This window comes from Suillus clintonianus (assembly GCF_016758775.1).
Source record: "Suillus clintonianus strain FC179 chromosome Unknown DEU56scaffold_108, whole genome shotgun sequence".
NCBI lineage: Eukaryota > Fungi > Basidiomycota > Agaricomycetes > Boletales > Suillaceae > Suillus > Suillus clintonianus.
The window spans coordinates 91128-115763 of record NW_024539332.1 but is presented as its reverse complement, the minus strand read 5'-3'; the positions used below and the strand labels follow the sequence as shown (position 1 = coordinate 115763).

Sequence of the window (24636 nt, the reverse complement as noted above, 5' to 3'; positions counted from 1 at the left end):
TGACTGCTGCGACGCCACGGGTGCCTCGACCCTAGCTCGCGATTTCTTTGCTGAAACTGTGTGCACGTCAGAGTCCACAGCTTTGCGCTTGGATCTCTTCTTCTTAGGGCTGGCACGAGGTTGAGTAGACGGCATGACTAGCCCAGGCTTAGAGCAGAAGCACTAGAGTAGCGATTAGCACAAAAAAAACTACTGCGAAACACATACCATCTTTAAAGGCTCGTAAAGTTCATCTCGGTATCGGATATCGCAAACACATGTTGAGAATATGACTCCAGCGTGGGTCCCATCTGCAGATGATGGTGTGGAAATCTCGGCAAGTCGGATATGGTGTCTTTTGGGGAATGAGTCGAGCGCTGCCTCAGGCTGCAGATATAGTATAGTTGTCGGCAAGTCGGATATGGTGTCTGTTGGGGAATATGAGTCGAGCGCTGCCTGCAGACATAGTATAGTCGTAAAAAGTCGGATATGGTGTCCTTTGGGGAATATGAGTCGAGCACTGCCTGCAGATATAGTATAGTCGTAAAAAATTCGCCAGTCCAACATCGAGGTAATGATGAGGCTGCATATGTAAGATGGGGATATCATGTGACTCATACGGTATGCGGGTATTGATATGTACAGGAACACGTAATTTGAAGTACCAATGCTAAACTCTATCCAGTCTTGCTCCTCTTCGGCTGAGGTACAATTTCCATCGTCCATCGGTGATCAACCACTCGCTTCTTTGGTGTCTCACCTACAGATTGTGACCCTTCCTCGTCATTGGTGGTAAATGAACTCGCCGCTGAGAGAATCACCCATTTGGAGACTAGGAGCTCAGGGGATGGCTCCTGCGGAAGTGTGCTGATGTGTCTCTCCAGCATCGCGATTACATCGTCAAAACGTAATCGTTTGGGTTCCTGGACTAATTCGTACCACTCTAACGCAAGGGGAAGGAGCGGTTCAAAGTAGGGATCAAATTGCTTCATGATTTCCGCCCGGTAGTGTTCGGATTGGTGAAAGAAACGTGTTTTGCTGTCCCCGCACTGTTGGTACGTTGACGCAGACCATTCAGTGGTTATCCATTTAACGGGGAGCTGAGAATGCTGTGGGAGAGTGGTCGGAAGAACACGCTTCATGCCGAGAGGGCCCCTGAATTCAATACAAATCCAGAAGAAAACATAAAACATCGACTCGAGGTCGTCCTTGTAGTCATGTTTGACCAAGGGGGCTGGGTATGGTATTGATCCTGAGGCTCGCGTGCCCATGTGCTCATCTGATGGATCCGGTGTGCTGAGGTAAAGCTGGAAGAGCAGTTTTCGTGACATGAAAGGTATCGTACCCTGATACCGTCAATCAATACTAATTTCTTAAAGATAGGGAAACACTTACCGTGCCACCGACACTGTATTTGTCGTTTCCAGAATCTCAACCGCAAACTCCCAATCGATTAGCGTTCCATGGGAACCATTTCCATCATCCTCGATCATTGCATTGTTCAAACTGCAGTCACGGTGAATAACTTTGCGTGTTTCTACTGCGTACTTCTGAACTAAAAATTGAGTCAGTCAGCGGAACATTCAGGTGATGTGACATCACTTACTTTTCACGATATCCCGTATCGCGGTCAATAACTCCGCATGTGAGCGAAATTGATGCAATGGTCGCGCGCGAGGCTTCAAGACCAGGCGAACATGAGTACGCGAGGTGCCTTTTATGCTGCGCGGAGTCTTGAAACGATACCTCCTTGTTTCATCGACCTCGTCAGGCTCACTCTCCACGAGCCAGTATTCGACAAGGTGAGGAACACCACGGACCCCCTCCATCTTCTTCAGCATAGAAATCTCGTTCAGGACCTGGGTTTTTCCCCCAAGAACCCAGTGATCCTTTATGATGTACTCCTCCCCGTCCTTCCTGGCTAGATAGCATACCGTGCCACGACCAACGAGGCCCTGGTTAGAGAATATAATCTCTAATATATCGTACATGTTTTCGTTGACGCGAATCTTGCCAATCGGCTCTGGAAGGGGTTGACAGAGAGGATCTTTAGGTACTTCTTCTACCGGGGGGACGATACTTGAATAGACGTTGGCTGCGGGTGTGGGCACCGTGTCCTCATCAGCGTTGTGGGGGGGGGGGGGGGGGGGGTGGGGGTGTTCTCCTCAGTTAGTAGGGCATCGTCCATCGTGTACGGGGGTGTACTTTCGGTGTCTTCGACCTGGGCACTCTCGATCTCCTTGGTCTGGCCGCTCTCGATCTCCTCGATCTGGCCGCTCTCGATCTCTTCAAATTGCGCGCTCTCGATTTCTTCAAATTGTGCGCTCTCGATCTCACGATTCTCACCAGGCCGCGCACTCTCGATCACCTTGGCCTTGTGCGAAGTCAAGTCTATGGGGCGGGAAGAGGGTCGAAGGGTATGTTTCAAGATATGGATTGTCGGGTCAAACCCAATACAACTGAGATTTCCGAAGACGATGCACGAAAAAATTTGGAGGTACTTGTCCGGCTCATCATCGATATTCGTGCAAGGACTCACAACACCGCCCGAGTGGTCGTATAGGTGTACGCGAAGTTCGCGATAGCCATTGGAAATGGAGACAAGTAACGCGAAGCGTCTCCACGGTTGGTGCTTGAAAAGAAGGTAGGCTTTGCTGTCCAGAGTTTTTCCAAGGGTCGATGAAGGTGTATAGGGAGTCGATGTGAGTTCGCATACGGCCTTGATCGTATCCCACCGAGCCTCTAGATCATCTAGTAAGGTGAGGTCGGGTTTGCGAGCGATTTTTTCACCGCGCACTGGTCGTGAGGAGTTTGACGCGCTCCAGACACGGTATAAGATATGCTTCTGAGCAAGTAGAGGCTGCTGCTTGACGAGGGCAAAGGTAAGGATGTTAAGGAACGACGCGAAAACTTGTTCCGTTGTCCATCACTTTGGCTGACGATCTGAGACATTATCGGTCTCTGAGGGGTCCTGCATCGGCTCGTCTGAGTCCTTGGGCGGGCTGACGGCCTCCGAATCAGAGGCCGACTTGCCATCTGTCCTGCCAGTTCCATCGACAAAAACCCAATCTCTCGGCTTCTCCTCCTTCCCCGGGTCTCCTTCCTGCTCGTTCTCATCCATAATATCTGTCTCTCCTCCCCACTCACCACTTTTCAGAGGAAGCTTGTCATTATGAGATGCTGGAAGTGGCCAATTCCACTGTTGGCTATCCACGTCATAGAGCGGTACGAGTGTTGTTTCGTTCTGGATGTGCTGAAAGGTGCCGATTCTGATATCGCGGTGGATTTTCTTCAGCGGAACAGCAAGATCCTTTGCTCTGGGCACTTTAGTCGTGCAAGACTTGAAGATGATTGATAGAAGATGGCCGAGCTGACTGCTAATGGTAGGTTGCTGTTCATGCAATATCAAGCGAGTAAGCTCCGAGTTGGTGAGTTTATTCATTGTCGGTACGTCGTGGACCTCTGGAGTCGATGCGAAGGACGCCAGCTTCATCCCGACGTCAACTGAACGAAAATGCTTGCCAAGTGGCATGTTGCTGCGCTGGTACTAGAGAAAATGTCCCACAACATGTACATAAATCCTAATCTAACTGCCTTTGATCGCTCCTTCATAGTACACGAAAATGGCCTTATCTCGCGTCAAATATTAGGCTGATAGGGCAAAGAAGACGTTTTTGTCCCAAAATTCGTTCAACCACAATTCCGCGGCATGCTCCATGCTGTTGTAGGCGGTGAGACGCGTATCTGCAGTAACACCAAAGCGAGGGATGAGATGGACAGGTGCCCTCAATTGAGATACTGGGATGACATCGCCCATCCGGCTTCCATTTGAGCGCTTTGCTCGCTTGAGCAAGTGAAGCTGCGTAGTTGGATCACGATCCTTCGAGATGTCGAAACGTTGAACATAGGTGAGGAAACGGTCCTTCCATGACCATGGTATACCACTCTTGCCAATGGGTCGCATGATAAGTCTAATCTGTGCGACCACGTGACCTGTAAAAGGTAATGTAAGTTAAGGAGTATCGAAACACAAGACAAAGAGCGCACCTGAAAGATTACTGCTAGGCCATGAATGGCTTGCATTGGTCTCAACGATAACCGCATCATAGCGACCTAAAATCCAGGGGTCACTGGGTGGAGCACAATTGAGCATCTGACTCGGTCTAACGGTGCGATTGTCGTGCGAGTCTGTTTCTTGCAAGCGGATTTTGAACCAGACTTGAAGTTTGTCGAACGGAAGGACAGCGGTAGGCCCAGCTCTTCTAGGACCACCAATTGCATGAACATGCTTATGTCCATAAGTCGCCTCACGCTGGAGGAAATCAGCGATAGCGGGTCGTAGATCTGGTAGACCAAATTTGACGGCGACTTCGTCAACAGTGATGTTTTGAATGGAGGGCTTGTATGCAAGATGAAAGGCAGAGCACTTGACAATGAACGAGCGAAGAGGTACGGGCACTGAACCCACCTCTCGGCGCTGGAGTGCATTAGCAATCGCAAAGTAGTTCGTGATTTGACGTGGGTCTTGTGTCACGTTGATGGGAATATGTTGCGCGTCAACATCGGCATCACCATCTTCATCGTCCGAATCCAAGTCCTCCAGCTCCTGAGTACCCCGCTCGTGATCTAAAAGGCTAGTGGCGAGCTCAAAACGACGGCATTTTTCGGCACGGTCAAGGTGTCGACAAATCTGTGTGTCGTAGTTAATGTTGTTGCTCATTCTTGCGGGGTCTTTTATCTCGGTGATGTGAGCGTGTTCAGTGATGTCGGCAGACCACTGTCCTACGGCGCCAGAGTTGCGAATGCTGGGAGCGATGCTTTGCATTAGCTCAAGCTTGGGGATGTACCAGTTGGTAATGGGTTTATTGCCCTTCCCCCGGCGAGCCCCAGCAGTAATGATCGCATCCTTTTTTGCGTGAAACTCATCCAATGAACGTAAAATTCGCCCGAGATCTTCTTCGTCAACACGCGGCAACTGTACAAGATATCGGAACTGCATCAATGCGCGTACAGCGGCGATAACACCAGCAGGTGCTGCATCCGCGCTGACGGCAATAATGTACCTTTGGACGTCTCGTTGACAGCGACCAGTGACTTGCTTTAACTTGGAGATGCCACTGTGAAATTGCCGATAACCGGTGATGGGTTGTAAGACTGAGAAACGGAAATCTATCTCAGAGTCTCCAACAGCGGAAATGAGCCATTTGGCGTCATGATCCCAGAACTGCTTATGGATATGGTGGAGTAATTCCGGTGTAAAAAAATGAGAGGGCTCCGATAGTGCCCAGTCCCGCCAGAATGGTAGGTCGACGCCGTTCAGTCGGAATTTCTGTGCTTCACGGAAAAATGTCACGATATCGTCGGGATCAGCGCGCGCACGCACAACAGCAAGCTGCGCGAGAGTGGTCGATTTCGTGCGGGGTTCATGACGGAAGGCATCCCCGAACTGCTTGTACATTGCCATGGTCACTGGCGATGTTTTTCCGCCGACGCCTGCGAGCATCATGGCTTCTGGGGTGTCCGCAATATAGCTGACGAGAGGGGTGAAGCAGTAATGATTGTTTCCCATAGGATCCGATAACATGATGCCATGTTGAGTAGCCTGCTTCAATGGTTCGAGAACAACGTCAAGGCATTGATGTATAAGACGGTCCTCCAATACACCCTTCATTCGCTTGTTCTTGTGAACAAACTTCGGAACTGGTAGTAGGGCGGTGAGGACGAAAGAATTAGTCGATGATTTTAGACGTGTGTTCGTATGAATATTGGCGAGGCTAATGAGGAGCGGATGGGCCACACGATCCCCCGTTAACGCAGTTATGTTCGTCTTGTCAGAGGAGAGAATGGTGCCGAGGAGAGTCGCGCCCTTGGGTATTGCTGACTTTAAGGATACATGAGCCCCAGACGTAAAGATTTAACTATTTACGCACCTGCATGTCCCAAGCATCGTTTCCTGTCATCCACTCAGTATATACGCGACACAGCTTCTCGGCAGTGGTGTACACCTTGCGAGGCGTGAGGTCAATATGACCGTGAAATAATGGATGATTGAATATGCTGGCAATGCATTCGATAGGGTCGCGCCAGTACAGAATTACGGGTGACTTTGTAGGATGTAATGTAGGAATGACTTGAGACTTCCAGCGTGGACCGCTGGGTAGCGTCTCGGCCCGACCCCGTAATTCTTTCGCAGAGCGAAATGACAATGGTAAGTCCTTAATCTAAAAAATTCAGGAAGGGATACCAGTGAGCTTGACGTCCAGACACTCACCATTTCAAGCGATAGAAAAGAATCAATCTTCGCCATGCTCAGGCCTGAGCGTAACAGCCATGCAGCAACTTTCCAATCTCTCCGACAGCTAAACGGATAGTATAGGTTCGTTTTCCGATGCACGCTATTCTGGTCCGAGTCGAACAGGCCCAAAAATGTGTAGCCGTCCTGATAGGCCAGAGGAGGGTCTGGAAAGTAGTCAGTTACTTCCCCGCTTCCCCCGTGTACTCTCGCGATATCCTCTTCTTCACCCCCAAAATTACCGAAGTCGTAGAAATTTTCCTCCAAGTCGTTTCTAAATACTGCTTCGCTGGCATGGTGAGGTTCAACGTCTGAGTCCGAGTTCGAGTCGTCCACTGAGCCCATTTCATGATCTTCGCTGGGTGTGGTAAAATTGATCAGATCGTCTAACCAGGTATTGCACCCAGAGCGAGGCTGGCTCATATGACGAGCGACAGATGTATGATTTTCGAAAACTTTCCCGCACGAGGGGCAACGTGAATTTGAATGAGGCATAAAGTCCTGGGATATTAATATGTCAGTTTGATTGCGGCATTTTCCGACAACTGACTCTAACCCACGCGTCGACGATGACTATCACTGCTACTAGTCTACGCACTCTATCAGCAAAAGCATCAGGCTTATCAGATGAACTCCTCGATCCACATCGTCGACATCGTGATCCACAATCTGGGATGCGTGGATCGGACCTACACGAAGTTCTCGAAGCCATCAGTTCCATGGTAAAGTCCAATGCATTCCCTATTTTCTTGAAGGCGCCTGAAATTCCATTAGTCCATGCAGGATACAACTAACTCAGAAGCAAACCTTATAATGGACCTTGTACGAGCTAAGCGCGAAGTTTTTCGCGCACAGAAGGCACTAGCAGAGTGTATACTACAGGAAAACGAAGTGTTGTCCAGCTTGCTCAGATTTCGAGTAGAAACTGCGGAGACGACGCTAGACGACGCAGACATGGGCCTGGGGTGCATGAGACTCATTTTCAAAAAGCACGGCTGGTCCCATTGTCACGGAAATCATCTACCCGCCGGTAAGTTCGCAATCAGTTCGAGACGATGCGTTGTCCTGATGAGGTGCAGGAAATTCATCATCTGCTACTAGTACTACAGTTGAAGCCACTGGGGGGCGCCTCCTCACGGTCCAGCTTGATTGACCGGCCGATTTATCTCTGAGTTGCTTCACGTTTTCCATACTACCCATGTTATTATGATGTGTCTCGCGCCTGGCAGTACTACTATGCTTACATGAATTCTCTGGTACATACTAGTATACTACATGTAGATGCTCATATGTTCGAATACTTATGTTCGATGTTATCTGTATCACGAACTTCTGAATGTTTGAGCCGAAGTGCATTAAATTAACACTAGTACTACTAGTAATAAGTACTACTACTTTACTATGACTTTCAAATGCAACTTTGAGGCCTGTGAACCATGGAGAACTGTGGGTGATTGTAGTGAATGTATACCTTGCAGCCGCTGTTTGCTGTGATCCTGGCGGAACTGTGAGTGAATGTAGCGAATGTATATCTTGCAGCCACTGTTTGCTGTGATCCTGGCGGAACTGTGAGGTCTGCGGCTGGCTGTCGTGAGAACATAAATTTCATGCTTTCTGTGGAGAAAGTTGTGGTTTGCAGATGTGTGTCGGCGAGAATGGGATTATAACTGACTGTTTGTTTGAAGTTCGTTGCAGCCTGAGACTGCGGGTTGACATGCCTATTGGGAGGTGCGTCATGTCAATCTCATTCTTGGGCAACACTTTAATGCAGTGCCTTCAGCGAGCCTCTCTCAATTATAATTCTGCTGGTCATTCACCATCCTTCAGCCGTACCTACAGTACACGTGTCACCCTACGAGGCCCTTCTTAACGCAGTGAAAATGTGTGTAGCACAAATGTGCAACGAAACGACCGATAGGGCACTAGTAAGCAGTTTGGGGCAGGTACACTCCATCACGATAATCATTCTATTGTACAGGTTGTCCGCGCGGCGATACCGTTGTTGGTTCGTAAGTCGGTACATTAAAACCGTAAAGTACTAACGCGGCCCTCTGAGTCCCAACAGGTATTTGGTCTCCCTCATCTCTAACTCAAACAAGCGACGCTCTCGCGCAATCCACAGTACCATCATCGCGCGGACTTCTTCTTCCCAGAGTGGCGGCCGCGGCAATGGTGCAAATGGCCGTTCGGGGTGATAGAGATGTTGACGTACGCGCGCATGCGCGATCGTCCATGTCATATAAAGGATTTCCTACAAATCAGTAAATTGATTATTGAATGTATATCCTTTTTACTCACCAATTGCTCATCTGATATGGTAAATGATATATCGCGAGGGTTCGGTAAGCGATTCAAACGCTGACGAGTCGTGATTTGTTGGTGCGTACGCCATGATGAGGCTAAATGCCTACCTGATAGTTGCGATCCTGTAATGGGAGGTTAGCGCGGATAAACTTTGATCAGTTGACAATAGACCTGGACAACATTGCGGCCTCCTTCTCCGTTTCTGTCTCCATCCACTCTGTCTCTGAGTCCGTTTAAGTAGTTTTGCATCTTTAAGGTAGATAAATTTCAGTTTATGAAGACACGTCAGGTATGAACACTCACTACTGAGTGTTTGTGACGTTCAAAGATAATCGATGATGTCCAATCGCTGATAATTATTTGCGTGATACGTCACAACTGTGACTTTGCATGGCATCGTCGGTTTCCCATGTGACTGTGACATAACTTGAATTCATCTCATATCTACACCGCGGCGGCATGGGAGACTGCGACTAACTTACAGTCATTGCTAGAGAATTTCCAAACATGTAAGCAATGTTACGCGTACTCTATATTCAAGCCCTCCATGCTGAAACATTGGCAGCCAAAGAACACGAACTTTCACAAGCTGTGAAGGGCTACAGATCTCAACTCGATGATGTCACCATGTCATAGTTGTGTTACTTTGTTGGTCGACGGTCATTCATCTGCATATCCCAGTCATCAGGCAACAAATTTCGAACTTCGTTCCGACTGGAAACGAGCACCAACTTCCTGCGAGCATGAAATTTCGGGTTGCATCACATTGCTCTCAGCCTGAGGACGGCAAACCTAACTTGAACGCCCTGGATGGCGAGGGGCTCACGCACGCAGTGGCGCCGACTCTTATTGTTGTGGAGGTTTCAGGTAAGTCCCTTATGTTTTAATAAACTTTCTTGTGATCTTCATTAATTTTTCAGATATTTGCTTGACTCGGCTGCCGAAAATTGGAATGGTTGCATTCGATGATCGATTTTTTGTCCAGTTGGTGGTCGAGGATATAGTGGAGACTCAGACGACCAGCTCACAAGCTCAGCAGGATGGCTCGATATTCTGGGATCAGAAACACGTGTTGTAAGTCAGCCTTGACATCCACCCACCATCGTCATTGACCCGTTGGTAGTGCGGTGTTTTTTTGACTAGACAAAAGCATGCATATGGTCACGCCATGCCATAAGAATGATCATGGAGGTGTGATTCATCACCTTCACCACCTTCACCGCTCTTCACTGGCTGTCATGAAAGCTGCATGGAGCTTCGTTGGGGATTACATTGAATTAGATTGGCTCTAGCGTACTTGCCCCTTGGAAGGTGGAGTGGCCCTCGTGGAGTGACTTCACGACGCAGCTAATTGAATTTGTTTCCAGTCTAGCGGGTTAACGGATATACGCCGGATATATGCACCACGGCTGTGCAGATCCATCATATCGATGGCGTTGTTACTGCCAAAGTCGCTCGGTTATGTATGCTGCAGTGGGACGAGCTGATCCTGTCATCCTAGCTCACGATCTCGTGGGGATCTAAGGGAGCCCAATGATATTTTGCAATACCACGAAATGACACCATGATGTGCAAATGGCACACACTGATATCCGAGTCCCGGGATCTTCCTCAAGAGCCGTGGTGATAGTGACCATATGGGCTGGTGAAATTCAGGTTGCTACAGGCTAGTCCTAACATGTTACGAGCTCTTTCGCACCATATTTTGTGCGGTGTATGCTGCAACAAAATATCTGACTTATCAGCTCAGCCACTTGGCTAGTGCATTATTCCGTAAACTCGCTGCAGTGCTGCTGCATTGTAAATCCCGACTTCGAAGTATATAAGCCATATAAGCCCGGACGTCCAAGGAGATCCGTACTCAATATCCTAGACACCTTTTCCTACACTTGTTCACTTTTAGAATTTAGACATCTCGCAATGGTACCTATCGCAGTCCCCCCACCAATACTCTCCACAACGTCATCGCTCAAGCTGTCGCCCGGTATCCGTCGCACGAGCTCGGATTCATAACCTCCTCTGCACATGACTCCTCTATTCAGACGAAGACCTTCACCGCGTTTAACCAATATGTTCGCAACCTTGCACGCGTCATGCTAGAGTGGGGAAAACCCACAGGTTCAGTAGTCGTCGTGTACCTGACGGAGCACGAAGACAACATGGCTGCTGTCTGGGCTTTCTCACGAGAAGGTGTTGCATAGCATTGTAATTCACCACATAAATAAGGCAAACGACAATGCACGAAATAGTTGGACTAAGTATACTACCACCCCTCATTGGCTGCAAGGGAGGAATGTCACGGCTTTGTGGCAAAGTCTAATGGTATTTGAGATCTGCTGATAAGTGCCAAAGGCGCCTGCCACGAGAAAGTCTTAAATACTGCTGTAACTCAAAAAATGAGATCAGGCAAGATGACAAACCTTAAAACGATTGACATGAGTGTGCTACCACCCCTCATCGGCTGCAAGGGAGGAATGTCACATCTTTGTGGCAAAGTCTAATGGTATTTGAGATCTGCTGATAAGTGTCAGAGGCGCCTGCCACGAGAAAGTCTTGAATACTGCTGTAACTCAAAAATGAGATCAGGCAAGATGACAAACCTTAAAACGATTGACATGAGTGTGCTACCACCCCTCATCGGCTGCAAGGGAGGAATGTCATACCATTGTCATGGATCATTCATGTTAAGCTGGATTTGCGGGCATCCATGGGTATGTATGTACAACTCAGATTGCTCACAGTATAAAAACTAATATTTGGTGAGAGCAGAATTAAATCGTGCTATACTTCCCACGGCTACGATATCACGGACCCATCAATTCACTGATGCCTGTTTCCAATTCGTCTACCACACCTGCTATTGGTGATACCACCGCAGCTACAAATTCCAGTTCCTCACGCCCTGACGCGACAATAAGGCAGGCTGGGTGCTGGACTCGCTTCTGGCTCTTCATTGGTTGTTTGTCTCCTGAGTACACGGATGGTCGTCATTAAACTACAATTTCATCGTTCCGATGATTTCTCGTGTGCCTCTACCCAACTATACGCCTTTCCACTATGTTTCAGACTGTCCTTTTTGATACCACACACCTCCTCACCTCCGTCTGCAATATACAATACGCAGAGGCTACGTGTTTCATGTGTCTTGGCTTCAAGCCTGACAAGAAGCCGAATACAGAAGAATTCAAGCATCAAAAGCGGAGGGTAGCATTACAGATGAGAAGATGGAGGTGAAGCCCAAAGAGGCATTCAGCCGTCTTCCAACGGATCGACAATGTGTGGGAAATATGCTTGGATCCAGGTAGCGAATGGTTTACAATGTTTAGGTAGGAGGTCGCGAGATTTCTTAGGAGGAATTGTACGCAGTTGAAACCAAGCCATTCGCCTTGCATCTTTGGACACTATGCATGAATACGCACAGGCACGACTGTAATGCTAGCTTATCCCCCATCCAACAGCAACAGGAACTGCGGAGCGACAGATGATTCTGGGCGCTTCAACTGCACAGTCAATGCTGTATATAAGCTGTGAACACGAGGATACGGCATGTCAAACGTACTCTCTGACTTGACCAGAACGCCCATTATCCCCTACTATCCGTCCGTCGCTATCGTCCTTGGTAAGTGATGAATTTGGAATTTGATGGGCGAAAGCTGAGACAATGCTGCACTCGGTAGTTAAAATTCTGGAATGTCTTCGCCCGCCACTAAAACGAAAGAGATATCAGCAATACCGCCTCGCCAGAAATTTAAAGGACACACCGATTGGATCTACGGTGTCGTACACCTGCCTGACGGACAGCGGATGATTACTTGTTCAGAAGATGGCTCGCTGCGGGTATGGAACTTGGAGAGCGGAAAACAGATAGGGGAGAACTGGCGGGACGGAGGCAGTGGAGTGATCAGTATAACGTTGTCCCCAGATGGGAAGAAAGTGGTTAGTGGGAGTAGGGACGGTGGAGTGAGGTTGTGGGACATCGACACAGGCAAGGTCATCGCAAAATGGACGGGACACACAGAGGCAGCGTGGTCTGTTTGTTGGAGTCGAGATGATCACCGAGTAGTGAGCGGATCTTTGGATGGGACTGTAAGGCAGTGGGATGTGGAGAGCGGAGAGACGATCCTGGCACCCGGGCCAATCAAGACAGGGCATATAGAAGTGTACACAGCCATCTATTCGCCAGACACCACCATGATTGCGACTGGTGGACGTGATACGCCCTGGGATGAAAATGAAACCGAGTTCTCAATTAAAATCTGGGATGCGAAGACAGGCGAGCTTGTCGCAACTCTCAAAGGACACACAGATTTGGTGCGGTGCCTGGCTTGGACCCCGGACGGTAAAACGCTCATCTCCGGGTCATGGGATCACTCAACTCGGACATGGAATACAAAATCATGGAAGCAGACCGCAGTTCTGGATGGGCACACTTCTGCTGTCTATGGCGTTGCAATATCCCCGAATGGCCGCATCCTCGCAAGCGCATCACACGACAAGACAGCGCGATTGTGGAACCTCGACAACGGCCAACCTATCAGTTCTCCACTCCAACATGCAAATCCAGTTCTCTGTGTCTCATTTTCTGCCGATGGAAAACTACTAGCAACTGGCTCCTTGGATAGGAACGCGTACACATGGGATATTGCTACCATTGTCAGAGAAGCTGGTCTCGACGAACTTCTGTTAGATCCACAGGTGAGTCAACATACCTCGTTTTATTTCATTCTCACAACTGAACGCGCTCTGCCAGGCCAACAAGTCGGCACTCCGTGTACGTGACACTTTCTAAAAAGATCTCATTGCATTCAAACATATACACTCTAGGAACATGCTACACGACATCCGGCCCAACGACGTCAGCCTGCCCGTCGGGTACCCCAAGGTTTTTTTGATGACCCACAAGAACATTCTCAGGTATGTCATGACTATCACTTCGATGTGTTTCCTGACTTAGTGTGCTCAGATCTCTCCACGAAGCCACCTCCACTCCTCAGCACCCCAAGGAAGCACACTTGGCCGCTTATTCAACCGCAGCCCCTCCGATCCCCATGATACATCACTGTCCTCTCCTCTCGACTGGGCTCGACACCTTTTGAAAACACGCAGACGAAATGGTGGAGGAACCGATTTACATGGGCCCAACCCAGCAGTTCTTGAGGTCCCGCATGCACCGGGACAACGTGTATGTTTTTTCTCGTTCTCAGATGTTCGACTCGACCTGACACTATGCAGAGGAATGCTTGTGCGAGGGAAAAACGGAAAAAGAAAACATTACACACTACTTCTGGCACCCCGGGGCCTCCCAAGCCTAATGCCATGCAATCCAGTGGTGCGACTCAAAACCAACCATCTTCGGAACTACAGGCAGCTGTCTCCAATTCGTCTACCACACCTACTATTGGTGATACCACCGCAGCTACAACTTCAACTTCCTCACGCCCTGATGTGATGCTCAGACAGGCTGGATGCTGGACTCGCCTCTGGCTCTTTATCTGTTGTACGTCTCCAGAGTATATCGATGGTCATCATTAATCTACGTTGTCATCGTCCCGATGATTTCCCGTTTGCCTATACCCGATTACACGCCTTTCTACTATGTTTGGGACCATCCTTTTTTATACCACACGCCTCCTCACCTCCATCTGCAATATACAATACGCAAAGGCTACGTGTTTCATGTTTCTTTGCTTGTCGATCCGACTTACCATGTACTACCTATACACCAAGTATCGGCTGCATCGATACAACCACTCTGATAAACATTCCTTGACGTATCTGCCATGCTCAAGGAGGAGGTTGCAGTGGATGAATAATTTCTGCGTGCTTCCTTCGTGCGCCAAATCTTTATCTGTGCCACAAGAGTAACCTCCAGCCTTTCATGTTTACTTTTCACCAGACACAACGCAGTTGAAACTGGTATCACGAATTGAATCTCTTTCGGCTTAAACGAAACAGCTCGCTATATGAGATCGTTCCGGGATAACGCGATCTGCTGATGTGCGTCGTTGTGGTCTCTAAGTCTATGATACAGCTGGTCGAAAACGAGGTTGAAATCGAAAGAAAGCCTTGGGTTACAACGGCCACCCGGACCGGACGGGCACACGAATTGCTTAGTGACTCCGAGTCAGAATCCGCTTGCTACAGTCTCACATATGCGCTTTGGTAGGTTCGGATTCACGTACCGTTTCATACCCTCCAAAACGTATATTCGCGTCATGACACCAAACTACGAATCCTGGTCAAAAGATGAACTGATCACGCGTCTCAGAGAGCTGGACACAAAAAAGCACTCAAAGTCAACCCACTCCCCGACATCCAAAAAACCGTTTCATTTCTCATCCCACCCGAAGCGCAAGATCGCCATCAAGTTCTGTTATTCGGGATGGGAGTATAATGGTCTGGCATATCAAAACGGTCCGACGCCTCTTCCAACGGTTGAAGATGTGTTGTTCAAAGCCTTTGTGAAGGCAAGGCTCGTCGATGAAACTGGCGGCTTGGATGGTTGTGGATGGGAGAAATGTGGGAGGACAGATCGGGGAGTGAGCGCTGCTGGTCAGGTGGTTTCGTTATGGGTTCGAAGTGCTCTCCCAACCGAAACTCCATCACGTAGTCCATCATCACCATCATCATCCGAGGAGGACTCATCAACGGAGGACATTCCACAAAACACCTCACTCCAGCCTTCCACCAAACTCGAGCTCCGCTACGTATCCATCCTCAACCGCGTCCTCCCTCCAACAATACGCGTCCTAGCCTGGTCTCCCATCTCCCCCGATTTCTCCGCCCGCTTCAACTGCAAACACAGACACTACAAATACTTCTTCACCTCTCACGGACTCGACACATCCCTCATGCAATCAGCCGCAAACCGTCTCGTCGGCGAACACGACTTCCGCAATCTGTGCAAGCTAGACCCAGGAAAACAAATCACCAACTTCCACCGCTGCGTCATGCGCGCACAGATCAGTCCCGTCTCTCCAGATTCCGATGGCGACAACCGCGTATACGTCTTCGATCTCGTAGGATCAGCTTTTCTATACCATCAAGTCCGACATATAATGGCCGTCCTTTTCCTAGTCGGAACAGGACTAGAACATCCATCCATAGTCTCAGCTCTCGTAAACGTTTCACCCCAAGAATCAGCATCAGATACACTACCCGACACCCAATTGCCTTTAGTGGATCGCAAACCCGAGTATCAGATGGCAGACGCCCTCCCTCTCATGCTCTGGGATTGTGCATACGCAGACTCAGATGTCGCATGGCAAACAGACGACGACGGTACAGAGAGTGGTACAGGCTCAGACCTATATCACCAGCTCCATTCCATCCATCAACGCTCCCTCATCCATACAGTCTTAGACGGGCACTTCCTCGCCGCTACCGCGCAATATCATTCTCCTCCACCTCAATTTTTCCCCTTCAGCCAGACGGGGCTGACGCCTCACACGCTTCCTCGTTCGAACTTGAACCGAGATCCGGTTCTTGGTGTCCCACTGGGTGCAGGGACGTACAAGCGCGGTGCGAAGTACGTGCCGTTGTTGGAGAGGAAGAGACTTGACCACGTCGATGTGGCCAACGAGCGATGGCGAATAGGCAGGGGGAGCAAGTATAGCAAGCAGAAGCAAGATGAGACGCTTGATGACGGGATTGAATGAGCAGACGCTCGTGTATGTCGTTGTAGATGTGATTGCCGTTGGATAGGCAGATTGATTACATAGACATGATCGTCATCGCGTACAATTCTATCGCTCACACAAGTAGCTCCAAGTGAAAGCGTGAAAGTGTGAATTAGTCAAGTCCAATCTGCGATACTACAATGGAGAAGTAGAAGAATATATCAGATCATGCGAACGTCCATCACAGACGTCCAATCCAATCCAGAATATCCAACAGGCGCAATGCTCTACGAGCTACAGCTGTGGCCTGTGCATCTAGAGGTATATTTCCTTGACATCTAAGAGCGCGGACCATTGTTGAGGTAAACATAGGCGTCCTCTGTCGGCGGGTTCGCTTTGAAGAGCCTGCCTAGACGTTCATCTTATGAAGAGCTTTAACATCTGACACCGATGAAGAGAAACAGAGTTATACTCACAGACAGGATCATTATCAACATGCTTGAAATGCTTCAACTCCCACGTCGTGCCACCCGCAGCTTCATCACGTCTTCTCTGCCGTTGCTCGTTCTGTTTCGAGACAATCAACAAGAAAAACAAGAAAATCACATAAATAACCTCTCGAAAACATACCTCGATCTTGCCCTTGAACGTCGCAGCAGTCTCGAAATCGCCCTCTCTGATACCCTTGGCAACACCATGCCAAAGCTTCCGGCTTTCAAACTCGCTTTGATCTTCAACAGGAGCGACTGTGATCTCCTCCTTGGGCGACGTGACATCATGGAACGCCGCACCACTATGCGAATCTTTAGATGTGGTATGCCATGTCCCCTCAATCACGTGGGGAGACGTATGAATGTGCGCAGGCGGGGTGAGTGTTGCTTTGAACGTGTGCGATTTCCCCGAGAAATAGCCTTTGCCCTTGTATTCGATCTAGTGGATGCTTCAGAATGAGATGCCATACGATGGGAAGTGTGTGCGCTTACCGTAGACAGCCAGCCGGCGGAGCTTTGGATGTAACTTGTTTCCGCAAGTTCGATATATGGGGAGCCATACCAGAGCCCGTCGATGCGAAGACGAGGAAGGGTGATCAGATACTCCTCAGTCTCCCCAGACGGAAGCGTTACGCTGAGAACTGCATGCCCAACCTGCTTGACGATAATACTTCCCCCTAAACGTACATCAGGAATGGGAGATATGACACATGAAAGAAAACATACCGCTGAAACTCGTCTTTTGCGCATTGTGTCCTGTCAGGATAACACCTTTTTCAAGGTTTTCTATGCGATAAGCTGTGATGGGCGGATGGTGGGAGACTTGTTCTACGACCAGGGTGGTCTTGCCTCCACGAGTTGCAGTCGCTGGCCAATACCCATAGAAGAGTCTAGGAGAGATCAGCAGAAGCTAGATCAGCAAATAGTCTCGCTTACTCTCCGAGTACAGGATTCAAGGGCCTGCATTGGTAGATTAGCTTTATATCAGGAAGTGCATACAAACACATACTTCTTCTCAGAGCCCATAGATTCATTTCGGGAGGTGTACTGCCCTTTAAGTGTACTCTGGAAACAAATTAAACAGGATATAGAGGAACTATCGCGCTTCTCCGCTCACGATGAACCATTTCAACACAGCCAACGCTCGGGCCTGCTCCGTCTTCCCATCGGCAATCGCAGCAAACAACTCGGGTCGTTCACACCAATAAGCTGAACATCACAGTCAGATCGATATATTCCGCTCAATCTAAGATCGCACCTGGGAACTCGGTGAGGGATGTAGGCGACAATATAAACGGAGGAGCAGTCATGGCCGACAGATCACCCGTAAAGCCAGCCAGCCTGAGGGGCATCACATTGTTGATCAAGACTTGAAGGACGAAACAAGGATGATGGTCACTCACGACTTCAAAAAGGACGTCCAGCTGCTCTTTTGTGCTGCAGGTACAGCCTGGGTAGATCATAGATCATAAGATGCGAGACATACAGCATTTGGAATGTTTCAGGTTAGATTTACAGTGACTCTTTGATGGACTTGCCTCGCCAGCTTGTTCCGACATGCTTGATATTGATAAGTGATTGGTAGCTGACGCTGAGATGTGATGGAAGTAAGATGCAGGGTCGCTGTACAGTGTCACAGCTTTAAGGCTGCTCAATGCTCCACTTACTGCGCCTGTCACGTGATCAAATGTCAGACCGTAGGTCCGATTCAAACAACAAGGTCGACGTAGAACAAATATGACAGACTCGTACTTAAAACGATGGCAAAGATGCAGCAGCTAGTAAAACAGAGAGTACGTAACAGGAGTATAACGGATGGGTGAGGATGCAGGGGGGATGAACTAATCAAAGGCCTCCTCTGCACTCTTACGTACCAGACGTCGTACCTTCTTCTTGTAAGCTACAGTGACGTGGTTAGCATGAAGACATTCAACTAATTGGACGTCACGGACCAGCATTGTCCGTGCGAATTTCTTTGGCTGCGTCCACGTTGGCTGGGCTGTCCGTGTTTGGGGTCTCGGAGGACAGTAGCGATATGACGCTTACAAGCTACAGTGGAGAGTCAAATCGGCTAAAAGGAAAGGTCTCCGTGAATGTCATACAATTGTTTCCACCGTGTGGACAGGCATCCATCGTTCACCGGCATCCTCGTAGCCGTACTGATCGTCACCCGGAGCATGCTGTAAAGATGGATGAGTTCTGATTGATTGAGATGACAAAGAATACGGACCAAGATGGAGATGCAAACTACACCATCGGCATAAACTGTATTCAGATAGGCTCAGATCACACGAAGATTATAGTGCACCCGTGGCTTACTGTTGGGGTGCCACATGGGGGTAATGAAGCGCATCTTTGGGGGTTGAAGAGGGTACTCTGTAGGGAAAGACAATCGAGCCTTGAAAAACCCTCCTTCACTAGATCGCGCATGGTGATGAATAAGAGTTATAGATGAAGAGGGGTGTGGCGCGTACTAAAGGGTGTCCGGAGGCCTGTCGGATCTCGTGAGTGTGATGGATGGGCTTTGAGAACAGTCAGACTAACCCGATGATCATGACCTCCCATTCATAAAGATTGTTGTCATCGACAAGTCCTTTGCCCGGAAGTCTATCAGGAATCGGTTGAAGATCAAAGTTAGGGAGAAAGGCTGCCCGCACCTGCAGAGAACCCCTCCACTGGGTGCTTCGTGAGCTCAGTGAGCTGCCTACGGAGGAGGAGAGTGTTCGATGGCTGTGGTGTGGATGGTTTGGACATCAAATTGAGAATATGATTGAGGATTTGGCAAAACTACAGAGCTCGAGAGGGAAAGATTGAAAGATGAGTGTGATTCAAGAATGCACAATGGCATCACGGCGTGGGAAGATAGTCATTTGACACACCGACAACAATTATTTCTTATTTCTTTGTATCCTTGCTATAAGACACGCAGTCGATCCGCGCCGCTCGTACTCAACGTTATGGATACCGAAGCTCAAGGGATTCATTTCTTGACGGGCCAAATAATTAAACATTTCTTATTTCAAATTCGTCGCTCGCATTATCAAACTTACCCCAGCACGAGCACCTTCAAGCGTGAAATGCGCGCAATGCCCCAGGTGAAATTCACGGGGACCTCAACATCAAAAACGAATAGGCTGCAAGAGACGCCGCGGAGGTGATGTCACTGAAACTAGACTCAAAAGTAGGAAGAATTTGAATGATGTGCAATCCGTGGGAGAAGTGTTTTGGGATTTGAAGAAGAATTGCCAGTTATTGTCTGAGATGCTGGATGGTGGGACCAAAGCGCCAATACGTGAGCATAGTTCCAGCCCCGACGAAGGCCGAATTCCTTGGTCCGAGTGGGTATCGCCGCAGTCCTGCTCGGCGTACGTACAACGGATGTTCGAAGGCCGGGTGAAGAAAATTGATGAACGTTCTTTCAAATGCAGGGCAGTCAAAGTTACGCCGATGTCACGGAACCGAGAGCGCCGCATTGTACGCGGCGGCAAGCTGTGAAGACCAAGCATGTAAGTAGTAGGTAATTACGGAAAATGAACTAGACGCCCAGCATATACGCACCCAAGACGGGCGAAAAATAAACGCGGACGATAAAGCCACGAATCAGGGATGGAAGAGTCAGGATATACGTAGTCCTCCATATGAAGCGGCCAAAATGAACGGCAGCGCACAGGAAAAAAGCTGCGGAGATTCCAGAAGCCAAATTGCATGGTCAATAGCATTAGGCGGCAGTGTGCGAGTGCCGGTGTGAGCGGGCATCCGAGTCAAGAGTGTTGGAGAAGGGGGCGACAAATTTAGCAAGGAATACAATCAGGGATGCAGCAAACGGGCGGTTGAAGTACGCCCGTGGGTTCGCTGGGGAAGAAGGGGAAGGCTGTGCGGCGGGGCCGATGCTAATAGAATGAGGCTAGAGGAATGACATATAGACGAAGGAGGCATGGAAGCGTCCGAGGTGGCAACCAACACCTCAGCGGAGGCAAGTTGATAGATAAAGTGGAAAATATTGGGACTCGGACAAGACTCGGAGTAAAAAGATTGTGAGGCACGTGCACTGTCACGGTAGCGCCCGCTACACCTTTAGAGTTCGACGACGAGTGGTTAAACTTTCGTTAGGCATGACTAGGACTAGTTGCCGGACGGTGGGTCAATCAGGAAGACAAATAATAAGTAGGTGACATACCCTTGATCCTGTGAGACCGTTCTCAACTTGAATCCATCCTTAGGGCGGCCACGCATGGCGAAGTCCAATATGTAATATTCTGGCGTGGTCTTGTTGGTCTGGCCGTTGCGAGGCAGAAGGGTGCCAGTAGGCTTATGATTGGCTTAAAGTTATAGATACTTCAAGTTGGGCCCGGGCCCCGAATGCACTCTTGGCAAAACGCTGCATCTTGCAACTTTTTTGGCGGATTCCCTCTAGATGCGGCCGCCATGGTACCAGAAGTTGCAGCGTCAACCTCATACGTGAACAGCTCAATCTGATAGTCACCCACCGTCGGTCCAATTACGCATGTTACACAATCCGCCGAGGGTCGCTCCACACGACTGCACAGCCATCACAGATTCCAGAGAGAATCAGTTTCGAACCTGGTGCAGATCAGTTCAGATCAGGTTGCGTTAAAAGAATTTCTGGATATCACAACCGAGTCCTTTCAGGTACATGCAGTGTTTCATGAAAGCTCTAACTTCATGAAAGCAGACCTCTCAGGCTGTTTCAAAGTGTGTATGTCACCACTGTGTGCGCTGTCAATCTCTTGTCAATCGGTTCACCTGCCAACGGTGCCGCGGTCTGTCGGACTCGAATAATTTACTGTAACTTGAACTGAGGCCTTGAATTTGCTTAAACTGATCAGCAGTTATCATCTTGCTCACAGCGCTAAAGTGGACCTTCTCTATAGAGATCTCTATTGACCAGGGACGGCCTTCGATTGGTGGAGCGGCGAAGCAATACCATCAAATTCTTGATTGCAACCCCATTACAACATCTCGACTCGGAAACACGCCTGCAGTTTGGCTTTTCCACAGTTTTCGACCGAGTCCTTTGCTTTGGTGTTCTCGGCCTTTTTGTCACGGGGAACTTTTCCAGTTTGCAGTCCTCAGGCCCCAATCAATCTGTCGAAGACTCGAAGTGACAGGCAAGCACGATGGACGGAAGTTCCGCGATAAACTACCCATTGCTCGCCCGGGAAGTCAATTATCATCTTGGTGAGTGCGACTAGTCACTGCAGTATCGTCTCACATTGCCATCGAACTTCTGATGTACAGTGGCGTCACTCGCACTTCAGCTGTGGGACATGGTGATTACTTCAAAGAGTGAGATGGAGCATATCTGGCCGTGCGTCTTTACAATTCAGTTCTACGTACACGGTGTCTGTAGGTATATGCTGATCCCCTTCTTCAGGAAACCTTGGAGCTCGGTTTTCAAGTGGTTGTACTTGTTCCTCCGATATTTCAGTCTTGCAATACAAATGTAAGCATTTTCCATACCTTGTCGTACCCACCGAAACGCTTTATGGCTGTGCAGATTTCACCAATTTGCCGTTCCTTACCTCAATAGTGGAAAAGCTTTGAAATCAAATTGTTTTGCATGGTTTGTCTATACTGCCCTCATTGCGCAGTTCCAGACAACCACTATCGAGTTCATCTTGGCTGTCCGAGGTATGCATTGTTCTGCTTTTAAATGCATGCAGTTAGTGACCTAGTCATATTCAGTGTATGCACTGTTCAATAGAAGTCGCCGCATCGCTATCATGTTGGGGTCGCTGATGACACTCGAGTATATAATTCTCGTGATCATTGTTGGCGGCTATTTCCATAGGATCCCCTCCATCCCGTATTGCATTCTATCAAAACCACCGAATCAGATAATTTATCACGCGCAAGTCTCAATTTTCTCATCCGATCTACTACTTTTGTGAACAGTACCTCCAGCATTGCAGTGGTGGCAACGCAAAGTACACTTCTGTGTCTTTCACTGATAAAACATCTACTGGCCAGACGCGCTGGCTGGGGCCGGGCACCGCTGGTCTCGCTTTTGATCAGGGACGGAACGGCCACGTATTTCATAATATGTGGTATGAGCTTTGCTTCTGACACCGCATTGCTATTCTGACGATGTCGTACACTGTAGTGATCTTCCTTTGTATCGGTTCATTTTGTCAACTCCGTGATGAGCGCACTGTAATCATGTTCTTGTGAGCCTTTTCCGCCGAGACCCGGAGACCAAACTTAACCTTATTGATTCGTGGTTAGTTGGCTAATCTCGGTCATATCATCATGCGTGAGTGTACATAGTCGCTTTCGAACATGACTTTACCTGAACGCGACTCTGAAGGGCTGTCGACTTATAGTCAATATGCAACGTCTGGCAGTTGATGAGAAAGTTGTACATCGCTCTCATATTACCTCAGAGATTGAGGTCGAATATCCGTCCAAGACATCGTTTCAATCAATATGATATCCTGTGCTATAGTAACAGTGCAACATCCCGGCCATGATTGTTGCAGAAACGCCCCTGCAGACCCAACACGTTCTAGCTTAAAATGATGGGTAAATTCTTCTCCTACTAGTGGGCGCAAAGAGATAACTTTCTCACAATCAATGACTGCGCTTACTCATGTCTCAGGGAGCCTTTAAGAACTCCTCAGGGTCTTTGGCTTTAAGATGTTTGCCATGGACGACTTTTTGGTAAGTGACATTCCACCACGCACACCCTAAGCCCTTGTTAGTTTGATTCTTCTTGGCCATCCGCCCATTCGATCATGTCCCAAGATGTCCTATCTTATGCTCGCGTTTTTAGACAAGCGAATAGTCACTGCTGTAAGCACTTTTATTTCCCTGGGACATGTCCGTCATCACCGGAACTGACTGTTTGCTCAGATTCTTCTCTTGCCTTTTTGATCTATGACTGGCTGTTAGGTTTAGAAAGCGAGGTCCAACACATCTGGATGTATGTATTGTCTCACTCGAGCTTTGGAAAATCACAATCAGCGTAATTCAGGCAGCCTCAAAAGCGAGTGTTCAGATGGCTTTACATCTACTTTCGGTACTTCAGTCTGCACCTATGATTCCCACATATCTCAATTAGTTAAGTGGCCTCACGGCACTCTTTCTGCCACTTAATTAAGTCCCTCTGCATTCGTATGGAGCACCGGCGGTGCGCCCCAGCGGTGCGCCCCAGCTGGTTTCAGTCACTTATGTGTGTTTTCTCCAACAGCCTTTACTTCTCTTTCCGGTATGTCTTTCCCATGCCCGTTTTGGCCACCACGCCAATACAAACAATGCCGCCAATGCTGCCAAACAACGTGCTCATCGTTTACCACGATGAGCTCTCATATCCCGCCAAATACTACTATTTCTTTCTGCATTTTGGGGCAGTACACGAGGACTACAGGCCTCACTCTACTGATATATCAACGCACGAAGGCCTGGCTCTGCTTTCTGCACACGTGGCCCTCACAACCATTCAACACTCCGGCAGTCTTCGACTCTTCGTCTGGTGGTGCAATGACAGCACAAGTACCTCAGCGCTTTGACAGACCAAGCCTGGTGCTGCTTTCTGCACACGTGGCCCCTGCGACAGATCAACCAACTCTGTGGGAACATGTTCAACATTGCTGCGGTCTTTGACTCATTCATTTGCCAGTACAATGACCGCACAAGTACTTTAGCCTTTTGTGTGAGGGACTGTGAAGATTCCAAGGGTTATTGGGCTAATTATTGAGGCATGATACATAGACAGCGAGCTTGTACTACTTCAGACAGGATGAGCAAATGAAATGTAGGATATTGCCAAGCTATTCTATGTGTTTTCGGTGTCGGATTCAACATGCGCATTACTCTTTTTTGAACGCCGAGTCCCCTTCTTTGTTGGCCCACACCGTGCGCGGGTCCTTGACTCCAGTTCAGATTGGCCTTTCTCCGTGAGTTTCCGAGCACGTTTCGAACGTGAAGTGCC

The 24636-nt window shown here is 48.8% G+C and overlaps 8 protein-coding genes across 8 annotated transcripts; 4 read left to right on the top strand and 4 right to left on the bottom strand.

The window, feature by feature from the left end:
* Positions 1-1577: 1577 nt before the first annotated feature.
* DEU56DRAFT_745387 (uncharacterized protein) lies at positions 1578-2554 on the bottom strand (the record flags this gene model as incomplete). Its single annotated transcript, XM_041349144.1, has 2 exons — positions 1578-1988; positions 2348-2554. Coding segments are annotated over 2 exons (618 nt in total), but the record flags the coding sequence as incomplete, so codon positions are not given.
* A 1071-nt stretch (positions 2555-3625) lies between these two features.
* Positions 3626-6616, bottom strand: DEU56DRAFT_745404 (uncharacterized protein; the record flags this gene model as incomplete). The annotated part of the gene is made up of 5 exons (XM_041349147.1): positions 3626-3972; positions 4027-5371; positions 5516-5860; positions 5910-6200; positions 6251-6616. 5 exons carry the CDS (start codon positions 6614-6616, stop codon positions 3626-3628), a joined length of 2694 nt encoding a protein of 897 aa, XP_041203610.1.
* Positions 6617-6840: 224 nt separating this feature from the next.
* DEU56DRAFT_917484 (uncharacterized protein) lies at positions 6841-7424 on the top strand (the record flags this gene model as incomplete). The annotated part of the gene is made up of 3 exons (XM_041357993.1): positions 6841-6993; positions 7046-7301; positions 7351-7424. 3 exons carry the CDS (start codon positions 6841-6843, stop codon positions 7422-7424), a joined length of 483 nt encoding a protein of 160 aa, XP_041203609.1.
* Positions 7425-9091: 1667 nt separating this feature from the next.
* DEU56DRAFT_917483 (uncharacterized protein) lies at positions 9092-10776 on the top strand (the record flags this gene model as incomplete). Its single annotated transcript, XM_041357992.1, has 4 exons — positions 9092-9204; positions 9264-9442; positions 9496-9644; positions 10486-10776. The coding sequence occupies 4 exons, from the start codon at positions 9092-9094 to the stop codon at positions 10774-10776; spliced, it is 732 nt and encodes a 243-aa protein (XP_041203608.1).
* A 4014-nt stretch (positions 10777-14790) lies between these two features.
* DEU56DRAFT_893738 (pseudouridine synthase) lies at positions 14791-16233 on the top strand (the record flags this gene model as incomplete). Its single annotated transcript, XM_041356355.1, has 2 exons — positions 14791-15147; positions 15229-16233. 2 exons carry the CDS (start codon positions 14791-14793, stop codon positions 16231-16233), a joined length of 1362 nt encoding a protein of 453 aa, XP_041203607.1.
* A 149-nt stretch (positions 16234-16382) lies between these two features.
* DEU56DRAFT_51531 (uncharacterized protein) lies at positions 16383-18348 on the bottom strand. Its single transcript, XM_041346595.1, has 11 exons — positions 18224-18348; positions 18089-18135; positions 17944-18026; positions 17803-17894; positions 17695-17750; positions 17622-17645; positions 17412-17575; positions 17178-17362; positions 16825-17124; positions 16671-16761; positions 16383-16615 (listed from the first exon to the last, which is right to left on the bottom strand). Exons 1-11 carry the CDS (start codon positions 18242-18244, stop codon positions 16533-16535), a joined length of 1146 nt encoding a protein of 381 aa, XP_041203606.1. The 5' UTR covers positions 18245-18348; the 3' UTR covers positions 16383-16532.
* A 1-nt stretch (position 18349) lies between these two features.
* On the bottom strand, positions 18350-19619 carry DEU56DRAFT_51530 (ubiquitin-conjugating enzyme). Its single transcript, XM_041346594.1, has 8 exons — positions 19343-19619; positions 19230-19278; positions 19160-19177; positions 19005-19102; positions 18916-18950; positions 18788-18865; positions 18638-18734; positions 18350-18585 (listed from the first exon to the last, which is right to left on the bottom strand). The coding sequence occupies exons 1-8, from the start codon at positions 19437-19439 to the stop codon at positions 18527-18529; spliced, it is 531 nt and encodes a 176-aa protein (XP_041203605.1). The 5' UTR covers positions 19440-19619; the 3' UTR covers positions 18350-18526.
* A 1761-nt stretch (positions 19620-21380) lies between these two features.
* DEU56DRAFT_51891 (uncharacterized protein) lies at positions 21381-23423 on the top strand. The gene is made up of 9 exons (XM_041346600.1): positions 21381-21884; positions 21945-22014; positions 22081-22149; positions 22204-22337; positions 22392-22557; positions 22611-22753; positions 22810-22873; positions 22932-22959; positions 23014-23423. The coding sequence occupies exons 1-9, from the start codon at positions 21824-21826 to the stop codon at positions 23134-23136; spliced, it is 858 nt and encodes a 285-aa protein (XP_041203604.1). The 5' UTR covers positions 21381-21823; the 3' UTR covers positions 23137-23423.
* Positions 23424-24636: the final 1213 nt, after the last annotated feature.